This window comes from Drosophila subobscura, chromosome A (assembly GCF_008121235.1).
Source record: "Drosophila subobscura isolate 14011-0131.10 chromosome A, UCBerk_Dsub_1.0, whole genome shotgun sequence".
NCBI classification, from domain to species: Eukaryota; Metazoa; Arthropoda; class Insecta; order Diptera; family Drosophilidae; genus Drosophila; species Drosophila subobscura.
In genome coordinates, this window is record NC_048530.1 from 6,593,435 (window position 1) to 6,613,411 (window position 19,977).

General features: G+C 47.8%; 5 protein-coding genes across 5 annotated transcripts; 3 read left to right on the plus strand and 2 right to left on the minus strand.

Annotated features, from left to right (window-relative positions):
• Positions 1 to 96: 96 nt before the first annotated feature.
• Positions 97 to 599, plus strand: LOC117894461. The gene is made up of 2 exons (XM_034801564.1): positions 97 to 279; positions 340 to 599. The coding sequence occupies exons 1-2, from the start codon at positions 225 to 227 to the stop codon at positions 597 to 599; spliced, it is 315 nt and encodes a 104-aa protein (XP_034657455.1). The 5' UTR covers positions 97 to 224.
• An 11,854-nt stretch (positions 600 to 12,453) lies between these two features.
• Positions 12,454 to 12,826, minus strand: LOC117899021. The gene is made up of 2 exons (XM_034808784.1): positions 12,706 to 12,826; positions 12,454 to 12,642 (listed from the first exon to the last, which is right to left on the minus strand). The coding sequence occupies exons 1-2, from the start codon at positions 12,746 to 12,748 to the stop codon at positions 12,488 to 12,490; spliced, it is 198 nt and encodes a 65-aa protein (XP_034664675.1). The 5' UTR covers positions 12,749 to 12,826; the 3' UTR covers positions 12,454 to 12,487.
• Positions 12,827 to 13,193: 367 nt separating this feature from the next.
• LOC117894310 lies at positions 13,194 to 13,679 on the minus strand. Its single transcript, XM_034801281.1, has 2 exons — positions 13,542 to 13,679; positions 13,194 to 13,483 (listed from the first exon to the last, which is right to left on the minus strand). The coding sequence occupies exons 1-2, from the start codon at positions 13,579 to 13,581 to the stop codon at positions 13,284 to 13,286; spliced, it is 240 nt and encodes a 79-aa protein (XP_034657172.1). The 5' UTR covers positions 13,582 to 13,679; the 3' UTR covers positions 13,194 to 13,283.
• Positions 13,680 to 15,697: 2,018 nt separating this feature from the next.
• Positions 15,698 to 17,370, plus strand: LOC117903159 (mucin-5AC). The gene is given in 3 exon segments (XM_034814998.1): positions 15,698 to 15,921; positions 15,999 to 16,553; positions 16,556 to 17,370. Coding segments are annotated over 3 exon segments (1,335 nt in total). The 5' UTR covers positions 15,698 to 15,869; the 3' UTR covers positions 17,284 to 17,370.
• Positions 17,371 to 18,621: 1,251 nt separating this feature from the next.
• Positions 18,622 to 19,458, plus strand: LOC117893751 (cilia- and flagella-associated protein 251). The gene is made up of 2 exons (XM_034800489.1): positions 18,622 to 18,747; positions 18,813 to 19,458. The coding sequence occupies exons 1-2, from the start codon at positions 18,699 to 18,701 to the stop codon at positions 19,370 to 19,372; spliced, it is 609 nt and encodes a 202-aa protein (XP_034656380.1). The 5' UTR covers positions 18,622 to 18,698; the 3' UTR covers positions 19,373 to 19,458.
• The last annotated feature ends 519 nt before the right edge of the window (positions 19,459 to 19,977 follow it).

A 19,977-nucleotide genomic window follows, 5' to 3' on the forward strand; every position in this document is an offset into this window, starting at 1 on the left:
AGATATTTCCACCATTAGCTAGTCTACAGGAATAATCAAGCTGTCCAGCTGTTTACATTCACCGCTTGACGTGCTTATGACTTACTTAAAGATGTTCACAAACAGAGACGTGGCAAGCGCATATTTTTCATTCCAACATTCAGATCACACACACAACATCAGGACTCGTTTCGATTGCTCCCAAAATTCTTTACATCTTCAGAGTTTAATTTAACTTCAGCAGCATGTCGTCGAGCCGGAAATCTTTTCTTGGTCAAATTACACAAATTCTTGTGGTTGGTAAGTGGTGCAAGTGGATCTCTTCGGCCCATAATTTACTTCTGTCTTTCGACTGTGCAGGATATACAGTCCGCTCGTATACGACGTACGAGGGTTGTTATCCCAACAGATATGAGCGCCGCACCAACTTCGGTCAGGAGCTGATGCGCTGGGTGCACAAGGCTGCCATTCGACGGGGCGAGCGAATGCTAGCCCGTGATCCGTCCCAGCGGAACAGGATCCTCAGCCGGCTAATGCCAGCTCAACTGATGAACTGCACGAAGCGTGGCCCTGCCCCGCAACCCAAGCAGCAAGAGAAGAAGGGGCATACTGCGTTCTGAACCATGTTGCCAGAATAAATGCTGAAAGAGCGCACGTAAATGTTGATCCTTTCTGGGAGATTCTGTGGGGGGGTAGGCGAATAGGAATAGTGATTGTGGGGTGGAGGCAAGGCAGATGCTGCAATTAGGTAAATCATGGAATTCTTTGTAATTTGCCACATGCTGCATGCAGCAGGGTTTCAGCATCAGCTTTAGCTGGAGTTTCAGTTTCGGCTTTGGGCCAAAAGGATTCCACTGGCAGCAATGGCAAATTGCGTTCATGGATATGGCATTATGCTGGCTACCGGGCTTCCTGCTTCCATAGAAAACGGATGTACGATGTAGGATGCGGACAGGACAGACATGGCTTGGGGTTGCGACAACTTTCGGCAATGAACTTCAATGGTTCTCTGGCTTAACACATCCTGGAAGACTATCCCGTAGACAGGCGGCGGGCGGCCGAGGAGGGCAAGCGTCAGGTGTCTGCAGGTCCCAGTTCTAGGGGGCGGGGTCGAGTCCTTCGGTTTCTGTGTGCATGCATGAGCATTTATAAAGCTGCTGCCTGGCATTGTCCTTGCTTAATTGTCTGCAAGGATAGCAGAAGGAGCTGAGGGGCAAGAGAAGCAGCAGGACCCCAAGCAGTAGCTGAAGCTGGAGACTCTCTGTGGAACTCTGGCATCCAGGTTGACAACAAGAAGTGCTGTCCTGTGGCTTCCACCACAACAGTTGCATAATTTCTGCAATTGTCTCTCCTCCTGCTAGCAGCTCCTCCACCTCCACCTCCACCTCCTCCTCGTCCCACTGCCACTCTGCTGCATGCCATAACTTGGACACCGCCTCGGCTACACATGTTCGCATGTCCTGACAGCATGTCCTCCAGCCGCTCCACCAGCATCAGCAACTTCATTTGTGCCGCCCGGCAACTTGGCAAAACTTTCGACTGTAAATAATTGTCAGCCACTCCACTCGGTGGCTCGCTCTCTGCTAAAAGAAACTCAACCGCAAAAATGTTTTGCTGGCTCCCTCCCACTTCTGCTGCTCCCTCCTGCTCCATGGCTCCATGGCTCCTCCACATTTATGGTTATTTATATGCTCTGTGGGGATTAGGTTGATCCCACAGTCCCAGCCCCCATCTACACACTCCCCACCCCCGGGCAGTGCCGCCTCCGGCCATTTTGCTGCATCTGCAATTAGTTGTCGTTGAGGATAAGTGTCGAGTTGGGACTCGGATTGGGGTTGGGTGGCAGCTGCTGCTGCTGCTGCTGCATTTCCATTTCCATTTTGTGGATGATCTTCCGGCAATCTTGGCCCTCTATCAAGACTCAGTGATTGCCTTTCGACCATCCTCTTGGGGTCTAAATTTCATTGGAAATGTTTCCCATTACATTCAACAGCATTAGGTAGTATTTTGCTTGACATTCTAGCTGATAATTTGGCATGGAGGTTGCCTGTACTTCAGGCTGCATTTCAAGCCTAGAAATCAACGCTTAGGCTCTTCTTTTGATTACAAATTTATGAGTTTCGCTGGTATTTATTGAGTAATTACTGTGCCTCACTCTTATCCACCCAACACCCGTCCATTCAGCCTCATCCTTGCTGCCCTTTGCTGGTGGATTGCCTGTCAGCTAATCGACGAGGAGCATCGGGAAATAGTTTCACCTGAAGTTTGCCCCAGGGCTTTCCCACCCACCACATCAATCATTGGTGAGGGCAGCCGGGGGGTGGTTTTCCCCCATTGTTTGTCCACGCAGGAGACTGCCGGCGAATGGCAGGCCCTGTGGAGGCTGGAGGTGTATTAATTGCAAGTGAAATCACTTTGAACTTCATTAAAAAGCAACTTAATCAAGTCTCAACTCGAGTCAAGTCGAGCCGAAGTTTGCTCCGCACCTGAGATGCCACCAGCAGCAGCCTCAGCCATGCTCCGGCATTTTGCTGAATTGCCTAAAAATTATTAATTAGCTGCAACGCAATCAGCCAACCAAAGGAGAAGTACCAGCAACCCCAAGCCCCCCAATCTACGAGTATTCCATGCCCTCCTGCCCTCCTGCCCTCCTGGCCTCCTTTTCTGGCGCTCCTTTGGTCGGCTTGCTCTTAAATATTTCATATTTAATTGCGCGCGTAAGCAGCACATTTATTGCTACAACCAGGGACCCACCCGCACCCGCACACCCCTTGGGGCACTTACCTGGCTGTGCGATGGCCTTGCCACCCGTTGAAAATTGGCAACATTAATAAAATTAGACGCGTCTGGTGGGTAGGGTAGGGTGGGGTGTGGGCTTGCTGCTATTCCCCCATTTACCATTTTTCACTTGATTTGTGCAGTACAGTCCCTGCCCCTGCCCCTGCCCCTGCCGCTGCCCCTTCCGCGTGCCTCTTTTGTTTCATAAATGCTCTTTAAAATCTTATTAGTGCCTCGCCGCGCACTCTCGGGCGGATCAAAGCCCTGCCTTAAAGCGTTGCCTAAATCGAAAAGAAAGAAACCCAAAGACCCAAGACACACCCTGCAGGCATTATCCGGAGTAAATCTGGCCAGGTGGCGCCCGCTATGGTAAACGACACTTTGATTAGGGCTGCCATAGGCCGTGGTGAGTCCACTGTAATCGACTGAACGAATCTGTCAGTGGGTACAAACTGCGAGTGCTGGGAGTCTGAGAGTCTGAGAGTCTGGGTGCCGGTGCCGGTGCCTGTGCCTGGCCCCAAAAATAACAATTTCCTTGAGCTCCTTCCAAGCGTGGTGTGGAAACAATTATCAAAGTCTTCAAAGATGGAAATTCTCCATTTTTTTCTCAGCATTAACTTTGATTGTTTAGATGAAAGTAGTAAAATTATTAGATTTTTTCCAGATGGTAATAACTTTGGGGGAGAATTATCTTCATTATATTTTTAACTAAACATAAAAAAGACATTTAATCACTTCTTATGGTTCATGGAATATGTCTTGGTGGGAGTATTGAAGGATGTTTTGTAGTTGAAGATATGCAAGTGGCAGAATCGGCTTCTCCAGGTAACAAAGAAGCTAATTCTGCAACAAGGAACAACATTCTCAGCTTAGAATCGAGACCAAAAATATGCACAAATTATTATTACAATATTCCTCATGTCTCCCCGCTCTCTTATTGCCTGGAAACGTGTTCATCTTGTTGTGTCCATTCTCAGGATTCTCCATTTGCTGAACTCTGCCGAGCTCTCTGGGGCTGCTTCTCGTTCTCTGCTCACTTAATTAGACTGTCCTTCAGTTGAGGGCTAATCTAATCCAGTTTTAATTGGTCGCAGTGTGAAAATCTGACCATAGAGAGATGCATTCCCATCTGGTACGGGATATGCATGAGGGAGGACTTGGACCTGAGCATCACACCTCAGAGTCCTCAACTGGAGAGTCCTTCTGCAGACTTTGGAATGTCTCTGTCACAGCATGTCAATTTCAATTTGACATTTATTTTATTGTGCATGTGGTTCGATGATTCAATGTCTGGATGTTTCAGTGGGTGTTCCCGTGCGTGTTCCAATGTGGGTGGTCCAGTGGGGTGGCTGTTTGTGTGTGTGTCTGTGTGTGTGCGTCTGTGTGCGTAATAAGCCGCATTCGTTGATTTTAAAACCGCTTCAATTGTTGCACTCGCATTGCGATTGAATATCCATTGAAGTGGACACGCCACCAACGCCCCCAAAAACTCATCTGTGTGTGGGTGGGGTACCGCGTGTGTGTGTGTGTGTGCGTGTGTGTGTGGGTGTGCGGTCAGCAATTTGATGTTGCGTATGCGATTGCCATCTCTGTCTACTGCTACGGGCAACATTTTGTGGCTTTCATTGCTGTTTTCGTTGTGGCAGAAATCCTTTTCCGTTGGCCACGCCACGACGGATAGCGGCGGCATGGTGGCGGAATGGCGTATGGGAGCTGCTGTAAGGCAGAGCGGATGGTTGCTCGGTGGACGGTGGACGGTGGACGGTGGACGGTGGACGGGGTTTGACGGGGTGCGGAAGGAAAGGCAGCAGCACGCACGACTACATTGTCAAAGTTTTGTGTGTCATTATTGTGGCTGTTGGCGGTTGGCTCTCCGCACTGCTTTGTGTGCGTCCCATCCCGGGGTTGTCCTTCGTCCTTCGTCCTGTGCCGTTGCCATTGCCATTGCCGTGTTTGTTGTTGCGGGGTTATTAAAAACTTTTACAAGAGCAAAAGAGAACCCGAGCGGACCAAACCAGACCAGACCAAACCAAACCAGACCAGAGACCGCACCGAGCGGAACAGCAGAAGAGGCTGAGGGGATGGGGCTGCGCGCCCAGCAGCTCCCGCCCATGCTCCACAGTTGACTCGTTTTCATTTTCATTGTGAATGTTAATTATTCCAGCGTTGACAACTGCCAGAGCCAGGATCTGCACAGGGGGGCAGGGGAGTCAGTCCTGTTGCTGCTGCCAGCTCCAGCTCCAGCGCCAGCGCCAGCTACTGGTGTCCCTTTTGGCGGTGTCCTTTTATATGTTTTCATTTCATTTTTTTGCTCATAATCAAACTTATTTACTTTGTGTGACTTTTATGAGTATTAAGCGCCATGAGGTCGCCGCCTGATGCTGATGCTGATGATGCCATGGATGGGTTGGGAAAACAGTTCATTAATTGGATCTCTCGTCTCCGCATGAGTCATCTATTCCAGAGTTCGTTGGCATCCAAAGTGTAACCAAAGTGTGGACAAAATTGTTTTTGATTTACAGCCCGCAGGCGCTGCTAGCAGGAGGGAGAAGTGGAGACTACTCCCGCTCAATAATCAAGTTTATTAGTTCGTTTAAGTGCGCTTCGCTCCATCTATTTCCCCTGCTCTTACGCTCTCTTTTCTGTAGAGGTGGACACAACCCATGTCCATGTGGCATTGCAAAAAAATAAGCAACAACAAAACGAAGAGAACAACGTGGAAAAACAAATGGGAGAAGCCGCACGTAGGCGACGCGACGTTTGAATGCAGCTGCGCCTCTGGAAAATTGTGTGCCATGTGCCGCCCCCTGGGAGGTAGGGAGCCTGAAAAGGAAGGAAATGGAGCTGTAGCACTGCCATAAGCTGCACTGTAAATATTTTGATATGTTGTGTCGTCCTGTCGAGCTGTCGAGCCACGTGTTGCGGAGTACTGCAAGGCTGCAGGGCTCCCTATGCGGCCAGCGCACATCTCGCGTCTCTCATCTCTCATCTTCATCTCCAGATGCCAGTTGCCAGACCGCTGCTACAAAGTTGGCTTAAAGCCGGGAGCGAAGGAGCCAGCCGACGCTCTGATGTATGCTAACCTTAAGACTCTGATGTCTTACGGCCGTAGACGACGCCACTCGCCCCCAGACGCGGCTCTCTCATTGTCTTTTCGGCGGGCTCACGTGCTCACGTACGAAATAATTATAGCGCAAGTACGTGTCCCGCATTTGCGAGCAACATGCCCCTTGCATCTCGCCCCTCCGACTCTGGCTGCGACTCCGGCTCCAACTACAACGGCTCTGAGGCCCAGACGAAACCCCGGCCACTACGCCTCCGCGTATGGCGGGGGAAACCCATTTCATTGGCATATTTATTCCTCTTTTTCTTGCCTCCCTTCTTGTTGCTGCTGTTGTTTTTGCTGCTGCTGTTGCTGTGCCAAACCGTTTTTAGGCATTCTTTTTGCAAGGACAAAGATGACGACAAAGTTGCCAAAAAAAAATAGGAAAAAAAGTTGTACTCCTCTCCCATTCTTTTTCGGCTGAGTTTCCTACATTTTTGTTGTTGTTCTTCTCTTTGGGCTTCGCTGGGGGATCGTGCTGTTGCTGCTTCTGGGCCTTCGTTAACAATTCCCAGTATACCCAGTACCTCCCCTTCCTTCACGCTGCCCAAGGTCCCAGGGTCCCCGAAAAGTTTCGGGCTTCATCGCATGGCCTCATGTGGCAGGGGCGCTGATTGCTTGGGAAGCCCTTTCATTGTCACCAAAAACCCCTTAGGTTGCTCACAAATGAGGACGTGTGGAGTGAGTTTTACATGCCATGTCATGAGCTTGGCAGATCTTTAGTTTTTGGCTGTGATCTGCCATTAAGTTTGGTGGGTTTCGAGTGGTTAAAAGTCTCGCTGATCGTCCATCGAATGTTTGTCTGATATTTCTCTATATAGACTGGCAAATAGTTTGCTCGTTTATTGCATATTCGGGGAGTCCTCGAGCGCCCCTCAATCAATACTATAATTATCTCTCTCTCTGTTTTTCTGTTGCTGGAACTTAGAACTGATGAGGAGGCAGGGTGTCACAGCTGTTGCATTCTGGGCCTAAACTGTGCGTTTACTCAACCACAAAACGCACACGTTCCACACACTCCTACTCCAGCTGCTCCTGTGCCACTTGGAGTGTGGGTAGGCCAGTCGAAGGTTGTGGCAGGCAACGGGCAGCCAAGGTGGGCCAAGAGGACGCGCCGAAAACTCGCAAAAGTTTTGCGGCAAAGTCCAACATATGTTGCCTGCTCATGCATGCCATGCCATGCCATGGCAGTGAGGCTCCTCCATTAGTTCTCATCCTCATCCTCATCCTTTCATTCTCATCCGCTGCTCCTCCTCACTCAGTCAGTTAGTCAGTCAAGCCAGTGAGTCAGGCTGCCGCATGCCCCACACACACGCATGTGTGTGTGTGTGTGTGTGTGTGTATAATTATAACAAGTTTCCTAGGCAATTTTTCTGCTTTCATTTTAGTTTTTTGCTCAGTTTTGCTCACTTCTTGCATACCCTGCCAGAGGTTATTTCTGTGGATTTTTAAACCAAAAGGTTTTCAAATTGTTTAACGGAATAAAGTTGAGTACTTGCCACAAGTATTCGTGAGTATTCATAGTGGCATTCAGGGTGTCTGCTGGCCATGAGTGCTCTTTCTTCCAAGAGATTTTTCAACGAAGAGGAGACACTTTTTCATGGGGAAATATTCAGTAAATTGAAGCCTTAAAAACATCCGAAGGACCTAATATATTTGCGTGTACTTGCAGTGTATTTGTGAGTTCGTTCTGTCGCAAATCACAAAATAAAAACCACCGACTCGTAGCTGGGCCTTTCTTTCCTTTCCTTGCCGGTGGCTGCCTCCCCTCCCCACCCTCTCACTGTACTTTCTTGGCCAGGGCGTTGTTGCTCTTATGCCTGTGTTATGGGTATCTCGGCGCTTGGAATAAGTTTTTGATAAGAAAGTTATGATGAGTTTTCTCCTGCACTCACACAGATGAAGCCAAGACGTGTGGAGTGGAGGGAGGTGTGCGGGAATGGGAATGGGATGGTGAGGGGGTGGGGGAGGGGGAGGGGAGCACATGTACACACAGCTGTTGATTTTGGCCAAATTAGTGCAAACACGTCTTGTTTTGAGTTGTGGGCCATGCGGCAGCATGTGCAACTAATTTGCAGTTATCAAGAGTTGAAGTGCCACATGGGCAGAAAGAGCGAGAATGGGCATGGGCATGGGCATGATAATGGAGGGAGAGAGGAGCACTAGGAGCAGGAGGAGAAGCGTGCCGCTTGGAGCTGGAGGAGCGAGTGAATTGGACATTTCCATTAAACCATTGATGGGGGAACCATGTTCCCCGATCCCTCCAAAAATGAATGCCCGTTTTACTAATTTACATTTCCTGCACAGCAACATGGAGGATTTGTGGGGGGGCGGTGCACCCCGCTGGCCTGTCTGCCGACTGTCAAAAGTTTATTTATTTGACACCGAAAAAGTTGACACAGACACCAGTGACGTCTGCCCCGCACCCACCCACCCAGTGCCTGCCGCTGTCGTGGCAGCGAAGGCCTGAATCGGATTTATATGCCTGCCCAAAATTGGATTACAATTGAGTTGTAATTATGCGACAACAAAATGTCGGGGGAGGAGGGGCGCAGGCCCCCTGACAACCGGAAACCCGTGTGCGGCTTACTTCATTCTTCTCTGTGTCCGGGTACGGGTCTCTGTGTGTCCTTCATCCTTCGTTTTGTTTTCTGTTTTCTGTTTTCCATGTCTGAAAGTCTAGCGACGTCTTTTGAAATTTCGCTTTTTGCATTAATTAAAACTGATTTAATTATAGCTTGTCGTGTTGCTTTTAAGTATTCCTGAGGACATGGACATGGACAGGGGACCAGGACAGGTCCCTCAACAACATGATTTGCACAGAGCCCAACGTCCTCATCATCATCATCATCATCAGCATTGTCAACATCATCAGCAGCATCCACGGCCTCCGCAACACACCATCACCATCAGCGGGTGATTGAAGCGAGAGACCAAAGTGCTTTGGACGCATCCCCTGACAAGGTGAAAGTTTAATTAAATATGCATCGAGTGTGCTCAAGGAAGACAGAGATTGGATAGAGTGACAGAGAAAACTAAATACCTTCCTGGTTGTCCTCAATCTCAGCAGCATATTGCTTACACTCAGTCAGCTGGGCAAAAGTGTGAAAATCCCTTTCGAAAGAAGCCAAAATTGTGCCCTCCATTGACCAAATTAACAGCACAAACAAAAAGGATTCAAACCAAAATCAAAAGCCACAAAAACATGGACCCAATGCAGTACGAGGAGGATTAGCGTGAGCCGCCATTCGAGCTCCTTATGGATCAGCTAATGATGGGCGCCCGCCGGGAGGAGGCCACTGAGGATGCCATCCATGAGGGTGTGCTGCCGGCCGAAGTCCTTTACGGTATTCAAATGGAGCTACGTCCGGAGGCGACTGCCCAGCAGATTTATCTGATCATTGCGCAGCGTTTGGTCCTGAGTCTGCGAAGGTTACGGCATCGACACTTTGGCATCAACTACTTCTTGGACGTTGGCGACAGCCTGTTTGTCGGATCGCCTACTCTGGAGAACGGGGACAGGGCGACACCTAAAGCTATCTATGGCTCTTCTATATTTGGATGAGGCGAGGTCCGGCAGGATGGAATGCGATGGGTTGGGGCACGCGCACATCGGCGTACAACTTTCCAGCTCAATGAGCAATTTGATTGATAAAGATACCAACATATTGTGCCGGCTAGTCTATTAAACATTGCATTTGCTCTATTAATTTGGATATGAAAATTCACTCCCTCGATTACGTGGCAGTTCTGGGGAGGGTTGCATGGATTCCATTGCTCCTGGGTATCAATCAGGGGAGATGCCTCAGAAGTCGCTTCAGTCAGTGAGCAGACAGACAGAGATCCACGAGTATGTGTGGCATCAGTCTCTCCTCTTTTGGGTCGCTCCTCCTGGTCCTGGGTCCTGGCTGCTGGCACTGCCATTAGCAGGCAACCGTCAAGCCTGTCAGACAGTCGATGGGAGCGCTAGATGGGGAGATGGGGATGGCAGCCTTTGTTTTGTTCATCGAGAGCACATTTTATTGCTTTATGCGTTTAATGAAGTGTTGCCGTAGAGAGAGTGAGAGGGAGAGGGAGAGGGTTTGAGGGTCTGATGGAACTCCAACCCCTGGGGGTAATGGCAGCAACAGCAACAGCAACCCTTCAGCCAACGCTTTCACTTGGCAGACACGAACACAGACACGGACACGGACAGGCAACATATCAAACATTTTTGACAGCCTATGACGCTGCTCTCTGAGCAACTGACTGACTGACTCGCCGACTGACTCTCTGACTGACTCACTAACTGACTGACGAACTGATTGATTGACTGCCTGAGTTGCTGGGAAAGCATCCCCAGCACTTGCGCTCTCGCATGTAATGCATAAAGAATGAAGCTTAAATAAAAGTTGGGAGATGAGAAATAGGATTAACTTGTCACACAATTGAATTTAATTTTCCATACACACACAGACACAAGCACAGACACAGAGAAACACAAAAAGAGACATTGCCTCCTGTCCTTCGTTCACTTTGGGGATTCTATTCCCCGAGTCTGGGCTGCTGCCTTTTGTGGTAATCTCGAGCCGGGGCCGATTCGGGTATTGTAATGAAATTACACGTGCCTCAGATTTGTCAAAGCAATCAATGCTCGTCGAGCATTTTGTGTCCAACCTTCGATTGACTTTCCACATCCCCAAAGGACATACATATGTATGCATATCCTGCGACTCGGTCGCTTGAAACTTCAACTGACATTGAAGCTGTAACTGAAACTGAATCAGAATAAACAGCGCTCCAACTGCTGAGAAGGAGTAGACTCTGTTGAACAAGGAACAGGCTAAAGATGATCTTAAGAGCCCCAAAAGTTTCACCCACAACTTCCTTTCAACTCCTTTTCGAATGGCCGCTGGAAGTTTTTAATAAAAGTAGACATTCCCAGCACACTTGTGGCGCTTCGCTTTTCATTATGCACATCATCCATCATTTAATTGACTGCATCCCCAGTCAAGTCACCGCATCGAAATGCTGCTCACATACCCAGCACGGAGTACGGGAGTGGCGCTTGTCCGGGAGTATCTTTGATTAGCGAAGAACAAAGAGGGGCGGCGCCCTGCCACGAACGAGTGACAGAAGTTCATTAACTGTCACACAAGTATGGCAGCAAATGGCAGTATGTGGATGGATGCAAGTCGAATTAGAGGATGGGTTGATAGTGGATGGTGGATGGAGGTCCATATGCTAGCACTCACCACCCAGACACTCCCCAGCTCCATGGGCGTGGTCCATCCAACTTAATTAAATAGCAACAGATTTGAGGTAACATTGGATGGTGGGTGAGAGAGTTTTTGGGTTCTTGTTGGGTGTGCAAGTCAGTCAGAAATCCTTTTGAAAACATCCGCACACCGGCAACACCAAATGTCGATACCCAAGTCGACATAGTGGTGCACATAAAAATTTCTAATCCATTTGCCCGATACTTATGCACGCCTGCACTTGTGGGATTAATAAATGTTGCTGTTTGCACAGCAGATCTTGAAGCTCGAAGCTCGCAACTCGGTCTCTGTTTCTGGCTTCTGGCTTCTGCCTTCCATCGATGGCTAGATGGATGGGATAGCTGGATGGATGGATGGATGGGTATGGATTGTTTCAACCACCGTGCAGCATCGTGGAGTGCCGCATGACATCTTCGCAGCCAAATCAATTTCAACTGTCAACTGTCAATCAGGCAGCAATTCAATCACGCAACGCGCTCTCCCTCTCTCTCTCCGTCTTTGGCGACTGCCAAAAGTTCACTTTAAGAAGCAGCAAACCCAACCAAGATTCAGCTCTGCCTGAATTATTCAAAAGGATATGGAAAAAGGCATCACAACACACACAGGCCCGCAATCTCAATCCCCAGACCATTATTAATGCGGTGACTCGCTCTCGCTCTCGCTCTCACTCTAACTCTGGCCTCGAGTCACGGACCAGGAGTCACAAACATTTGTTCAAGAGATTTTTATGAATTACATCGTTAGATCGCATTGATGTTGAGCTTTAGCTTTCAGGTTGAGGGTCTAGGTCGAGGGGTTGTTGTACACAGATTTTTATTGGTATTATTACCATTTACAACTCGGCACCAGCTACGCTCCGCTTCGAGAGACTATTCCGACACACTCATACACACACACACTCACTCGTATATCGTATATTAAGGGGCGTGGCTGTTAGCTAACCCTAAGTTAAACCCCACCACAGAGCAGAGCCCTGATGGTAAATATCACCGTCAACACACATGTCACGTATTTTGCTCGTAATTATGGCAAACGTGAGAAATTTCGTTAAGATTTTCCCACCCAACACACACTTTTCTTTCGTGTGTGTGTGCGTGTGTGTTTTTGGTTGTGGCATAATTTTGGGGCTATCCCCGGTTGGCATTTGACCTCCATTGAACAAAGTACAGTCACCGCAATGGGACTGGCGAAATGGTGACCCAGGACACATTTGGGGTAACCCCAAACAGCACTAAAGGGATGTTCATTAGCCGCGGACGAGCGCTTGATTATCCATCCTGGAAACACTCCACTTCCTTCAACTTTTTTCTTCCACTTTATTATGGATTTTCTCTTTTTTATACAGTTTATATTGGTTGTATTGTGTCTGCTATCTGAGGGCACTGAGCGCCTTTAGTTTCTCTATCAATTCGATTATCAGTGCCTGCACTTTGGCCACAAAGTCCTTAATGATCTCACGACGTGTCATCGCTGCCTCCGGCCGCGTTGTCTGGCTGGGCATGCACCATGCCAACGGCAAAAGCACTGCACAAAGTTTGAAAGGTAAAAATAATGAACTCCTTGCCACACAAACAACCGAGCACTTACCACAGAGCGCAGCAATGAGCGTAACTACTACTTGGCCGGACATACTTGCAGCGAAAACTGAGCTCTACGCAGGCAGTGGCCTTCCATAAATAGTCGCGAATCCATAATCCATATGAGGTCCTACGTGCGTGTCAGGCTTTGGCCAGCACACGTAGCAGAGATAAGGTTTGAGGCAAGAATTGATGGGCCTTCAATTGGAATTTGGCCTGCGGAGAGATCGGACATGCCAGTCTCTAGAATTTCGAAATCCATAAATATTGGAATCTGTTTCAACGCATTAAAGTAAAACTTTAGGAATTTCTTGCATGTTTAAAAAAATTCAAAAAACTCAAAACATTCTTTAAATGTGTAAAGTCTCTGATCCGGCCCTTCCTCAATTTTCTGGTATCTAGATAAACCCAGCGTAATAGCCCCTATGAATAGTTCCGCAAATATATATGTTCCATGCTCAATATAATTCCATTTAATTTCAATTTTTACACAGTTTCTAGTACAAAAATATTACACAAAATGTTGCTCAGAGAAATTTACAGATTTATGCATTAAGTGCAGAATTATTTAAAGTTTATTTGTTGACTCTATCCACCGAGAGGAAGCTGCGAGAGTCCGGGAATTGGGAGGCCACCGCCAGCACCCCCAGTAGCGGTCTTGGCCAGGCCGGTGACCAGTCCAAGAGGTGCTGTCAGTGCTCCTTGGGTGGCTCCTTGAGCAACTCCTCCTACGACGGGTTGGATCACATCCAGCTGGGGACGAGCTTGGGTGACGCTCAGGTAGCAGGCTGCAAGTTGAAGGGAAATTTTAGTCCGATTTCAGTGAAATATTTTAGTGCTACTCACCGCACAGGATGAGGGCTGCGAGGATCGTTTTGTTGAACATGTTGAGACCGAATGAAGCTATCGAACTGTTTGCTAGCTGAAAGAACAGCCAGCCGCTTTTATACCCATTCGCGGTAGAACTGTCGGACCGCTTAGAGCACGTACGACCCCCGACAAATCTGGAGAGCGTGCTCTATGGCTTATTATGTGTGTGGGGCATGGTCGTCGCAAGGGGCTGCGGCAGGGGGGTCGGCTCTCCCACATACGTCAGAGGCCAGCTCTGGACTGTAAAAACTTTAAAGTATTTCGTTGTATCAATTCCATGGAGGTGTTAGCTCTTCCTTTTTACAAGTGCAGCGCAACTACAGCTCACTGAACTGTCTATTTTGCTACTCTCACTCTCACTCTCCATCTCCCTCGCTCTCTGGCTCTCTTTTGTTGCTTTGCTTTCATTACAATTCTCATTAAGCTCTCGTCACGTTTACGTTCACATTAAATAATTATAGTTTTCCGATTTTAGTGGTCTTTGATGGAGCGGTGAGGGGAGGAATGTCATGTAAATACTTAATTAAAACTCTCTGTCTGTTTTTTATGGGCGACATTTAAACGATTTCCATCACATTTGTCGCTAGTTATCCCAGCTAATCAGTTGCCATAATATCTGTCGGACTGACGATTTTGTTTTTCCCTTTTTTTGCCTCTATGTTCGCTGGCCACAATTAAGGACATTAATGGGGGGCTTAATGAGGAAAAAGTTGCGCTTTTATTTGCTATTGTTTTGCGCAGGATTGATCTATATGGGCATATTTCAGACTAAATGGACATGCAAAAAAAAACATTTAAAGTAAAAAAAAAACCATTGTCATACATATGTACATATGTACATATATTGAAATTTAACCAATTTAACTTCATTAACTTTGATGTGGACACCTATTAAAATTTGTTGATTTTTTTTCGATTCATATTTTTAATTATTATTATTATCTGCCATTGGCAAGTTCTTGATATAATTACAGCCACAAAGTCTTTGTAGAATTTTGAACTATCTAATAAAAAATGTCAGACAATTTTCCCAAACACGGCCTGGACCTTTCATTACCTCGGAATCTCGTAATTGCGCATCTGCTGACTTAACACAACAAATCGGTAATGGTTTACACATTAAAAACATGCAAATACAATTTGAGTATGTCTTATTTCAGTGTAACAAAAAGGATGTACTGGTGGACATGACCCAATTCGCAGATTTGTTCAATTTTGTGACACAAGCTCAAAACCATTTAAGCTTACATACATACATCCATACATATGTACATATGTACGTAAATTCGGGTCATGTTGTGGCTTATATTTTTAACACCGTACTTTTGACTATTGTCATTTTTTTGACTGAATATAAGGCTAATATGCAAATAGGAATAAAAAATTTTGAATTTTAAATTAGGTTGATTATCATACAACTTTAGATATATTTTTTTTATAAATTTCTTTCTGTCACACTCAGAGAAGATACAATGCAGAAAGTGGCTAAAAATGGGTCGTAAAAAATTCGTTCTTTTTATAGAACTAATTGATGTTAAACAAAATGGAAACACAACACTTAATAACAGCTACATTTTCAGCTATACAATTATTTGCAGGAACAGGCTTTTAATTGAACAAATTTAAGCTTTCAGGACCGCCAGAAACTCTATTCCCTTGAAGATCGATGGGTCTGCCACTGCCTCTGGTACATTGAGCAATCGAAATGGTGTTTTTTTATATTCTACTCTGGATGTTGGCCAAGTTTACGTGACTGCAGCATTTGGCGGAACCGTGCAGCGGTCCAATCGAATGCAGTGCAAATGCATCCGGCAGACAGATAGACATAGGGGGCAATCAACCGCCAATCAGACATATGAAAAATAGGGCAACAAGTGAATGCAGCTTCCGGCATCAGCTGGAGAGCTGGCCACGACGTCATCAACGAGTGCAAGAGTGAGTGAAGATGGCGATGGAGAGTGAGTGAAGATTGAGAGAGTGAGAGTTTTGTGGCAGCAGCATCGACAATTGGTAGATTGGCATCGGGAAGGGGGGCAAAGACATGATAAGTTAATCGGGAATCGCACGTACGGACCACACGTTTCCGGACGTGGCTTGTGTGTTGGCTTCAATATAAAAATGAACGAGATGCGGACTCTGAAAATCAGTTCAATTAACCAAATTTATAGAGCACTACACCCTAAGACACACACCAGAGACGGCAGCAGCAGCAGCAGCCCCCAAACCCCACCGAACCCGCAGGCTAATTAAGGAATCGAAACGGAAAACTGTTCGACGAGAATAGTCTTCAACCACACGCTGACGATGCCGGTGACACGTAGACATTTAATTGCACTCGTTGTGGTGACAACATTAGGTAATTAGTGGCCTCCGTGCGTGTGCTTCAGCTAATTGATTGCGATCCGAAATCTGATGGTGTATTCTTCCCCACAGCCTGTCAGCTGTGTGCTGCCCAGAACTCCACGTTTCTGGCCACGATTGTCAGCTCGAACAACACGCTGCAGACGACAAACGGGACGCGCATCAACGAGACGATCACGATCAATATTAGTGAGGTGATTGCGGCCGCCGAAGCCGCAGCGGATACTGAGACCACCACACTAGACCCGTCAGCGACAACCATGGAGCCTGCTATCACCACCGAAACATCTGAAACGTCCTCAACAACAGCAACAACAGTCACTTCAACCACATCCACCACACAAGCAACAACATCTGCTCCAACCACCGAAGCATCATCCACAGCTACAACACTGACAACAACAACGGCAAACACTGTAAATGACACTTCAACAACGCTGCCAACAGAAGCCACAACAACAGCCACACAAGACACAACCACAACCATCGCACCAAACACAACAACAACCATCGCACCAGATACATCCACAACCATCGCACCAGAAACAACCACAACCATCGCACCAGACACAACCACAACAATCGCACCAGACACAACCACAACAATCGCACCAGACACAACCACAACAATCGCACAGACACAACCACAACCGTCGCACCGAACACAACTACAACCATCGCACCAGATACATCCACAACCATCGCACCAGAAACAACCACAACCATCGCACCAGATACAACTACAACACTGCCGATCACAACCACTCTGCCAAGCACAACCACAGAACCACTCATAACCACAGAACGAACCACAACCACAACACTGCCCACCACCACCACAGAGCCACTTATAACAACAGAACGAACAACAACCACACAACAACCCACACAAAGCACACAGTCATCGATAACCACAGAAGCTTCAAACATTACAGAAACAACGAGTGCAACAGATTCAACGACTGTAGCAGATACAACAACGAGTACCAGTGTTACAACGAGTACCACGAGCTCGACGAGCACAACCAGCACCACACCGCTGGCCTACACCGTGTACACAATGGAACCATACCCTGGCATCATCTATGGCAGGACGAACTCGTTCGGCACACAGTCGCGTAGACTGCGCAAGGGTCGTCGGGGTGGCCGCAGGGGCAGGAAGCCGCGTCGCCGCACAACCACAACCGAGGGTCCAGCGACTACGACCACCACTACAACCACCACAGCAAGAACCACAACGATCAGCAGTGATCTGAGCGAGGAGTACGATGATGTTCTGGCCAATAGCGTGCTGGAGCCGCAGCCTGGTCTGCCCCTCGATCTGGGCAACATCCACAATGTGCGCATTTCCCAATAGTGGGACAACGAGACTGAGGAAACTTTTCAAAAGTTGTTCTTTTTGCATGTATATTTTGATATTAAATACACAAATATTTTAACACTTCGCTTTTCTGTGTCGTTTGGTTAAGAAACTCGTGGGGAACCGATAGAGAAACACTTAGAAACTGCGACTAGAAATGCCACAAAGCAGCCGCACTCACTCGCACTATCAATGAGCGTGACAAAAGCGAGATCACTAATGGTGCGATGAGAGCTGAGCTCAGTACAGTGAACACTTGCGGCTTGCAACCATAAATGTTTCCACATTCGTCTTTCATGATATATGGGAAGCAAGAAAAAATAGCGAATAAATATCAAGTAGCGAGTAAAAGGGAACAGTAACGAGTGCCAAGTAACAAGGCTCACCTGCACCTAACGAGGACAAACCATTGAGAGAGAGAGAAAGTGAGTGCGAGGAACGAGCAGCATGAGACGGAGGGAGGAAAAACTCATAAAACACAAACGGACAAACAGACGAATAAACAGTTGGTGTGCAATTAATTTAGCAAACTGTTTGTTCAACACAAACACCCACACAAAAACACACAGGACTCATGGCCCTGTCCCCGTCGCTGGCTCCTGACCACCCCTCCGCCACCTTCAGCGATTCGCGTGTGCACGAGGCGCACTAAGCAAATACAATTTAACTTCCACTTTCAACACATGCCAGGCATGTCCTAAGCCCCCCTTGCCGGACAACCACTCTAGCCATGATAATGACCCACAGCCAAGTCAATTAGTTGCGCCTGCTCCGAAGTCCAGGGCTACAAATCTTGGCAAATGTGGCCAAAAGTCCCTGCCCCTGTCGACCCCACATTAGGAATAATGCACTGACTAATCAGAGTGACAGCTGGTCAGGGGGAAGGCCAGCGAGAAGATAGGGTAAAGCCATAGAGAATACAGTAAGACTCCAGAGGGGAACACCAAGAGCGTGGCATAAGTCAACAGTGGAAGCCAAAGAGGATGCTTGGAGCGCCCAACGGGACGTCGCAAAAGACCCATAGAGAAAGAATCCAGATGAACCCAAAGAGAACGAAGAAATAAGCTCTATGAAAACCCAGAGAGTTTCCAGAGGAGTCAAAGGGAAACAGAATGCCAACAGAATACAGAGATAATCCAGAAGCCTGGGTATGGGTATGGCTATGGGTCTGAGGTCAGTGCATTGAACCGAGCCCTGTACGACTTTGGAACGGGTATCATGGCAGTCCCCAAATATGCCGCGAGCTTGACAGATTGCCGAATGAATGCACGTGCTTATCATCTGTTGGGCACGTGCTCGGAGCTACAGTGCTCTGGTCGGCAGGTTCGGTTGTTCTTTCGGGTTATAAGTAGCCAAGACATTGGCTTGGACCAGACAGAAGTCGAAACGGAGCGAGTGAGATCCAAGAGAATATGCTTAGATTTGGCCAACAACTGATGCTGCTGCTGGTGGCCTTCGTGGGTAAGTGGCACAGGGGCGCGACGGAGACGCGACAATATCTCATTGCTCTTTGCGCCTTCTTGCAGCACTGCAGACCTGCCATGGGTGGCTGGTGAAGCTGCCGAAGCTGGAGAGTCTCGTGGAGAAGCTGGAGGAGAAGAAGGAGAAGGAACTGAGCTGGCTGGAGGGCAAGAAGGAGAAGGAGCTGCTGAAGAAGCTTGATTTCCTCAATTTGTTCAGCGAAAAGGAGGAGGCCAAGAAGGAGAAGAAGCTGGACGAGTGGGAGAAGTTTAAGCAGTGGTGGGAGGAGAAGAAGGAGAAGGAGCTCAGCTTCTTCGAGACCAAGAAAGAGAACAAGCTGGACAAGCTGGCCAATAAGGCCAGCAAAAAGCGCAAGCCAACGCGGAGACCCTGTTGCTACGGCTACCCCGAAGAGGAGCCAGAGCAGACCACTCTGGGCTATCCCGAGGAGGAGGAGCAGGAAGAGGAGGAGGAGTACACCGAGCCGTACCCAGCCGAGTCCGAGGAGGCAACTGAAAGGCCCTGCAAGAAGAGCTATGGCAGCAGTAAGGAGCCCACCGTGTACCGTCCATCGAGCTATGATGTGAGGGATGACTCCGCCGAGGGCATACGATACTTCACCTGAGCGATGAGTCTTGAGCTTTGAGTCTTACTAATTGGATTGGATATTTATTTATTGTCAGTGTGTGTGCGTGTGCGATTGCTGTCTTTTTACATAATTACATTTTTAATAATAAATATAATTAAAATCCCCATAGTCGAACGCCCTCCAGTTACACTTACAGTCACTTTTCGGCTCTGCTTCGAGAGCTCTCCGTCCTGAATTTTTGGTTGGGGTTGGGGACTCGGTATACGGCGCTTCGAGGATTTTTCTTCTGACGCCTTGCATATAATTTGCATATAAATTGAATTCCCCGGATCTGTTCGGTTTGGTGTCTTGCCCTCATGCCTAGCATTCGTGTAGACAGCCAATATTTTATACATTTTATGTTCACACATCCATGTGCTGTGGATGCTCTGAATGTACATATTGTACATACAGTAGATACGTATGTACATATATGGTTGGGGGTATCTGCCTGTTTGATCCATCATACCACATACCGATGCTGGCATCCGTATCCGCAGTCGCAGCCGCAGCCGCATTCGCGTCCTGTCAGCGACACTTCATCTGAGCTGTCAGTCGGTGGCTCGGCAGGCGGCAACCCAATGACACATTGCGCCCATTAT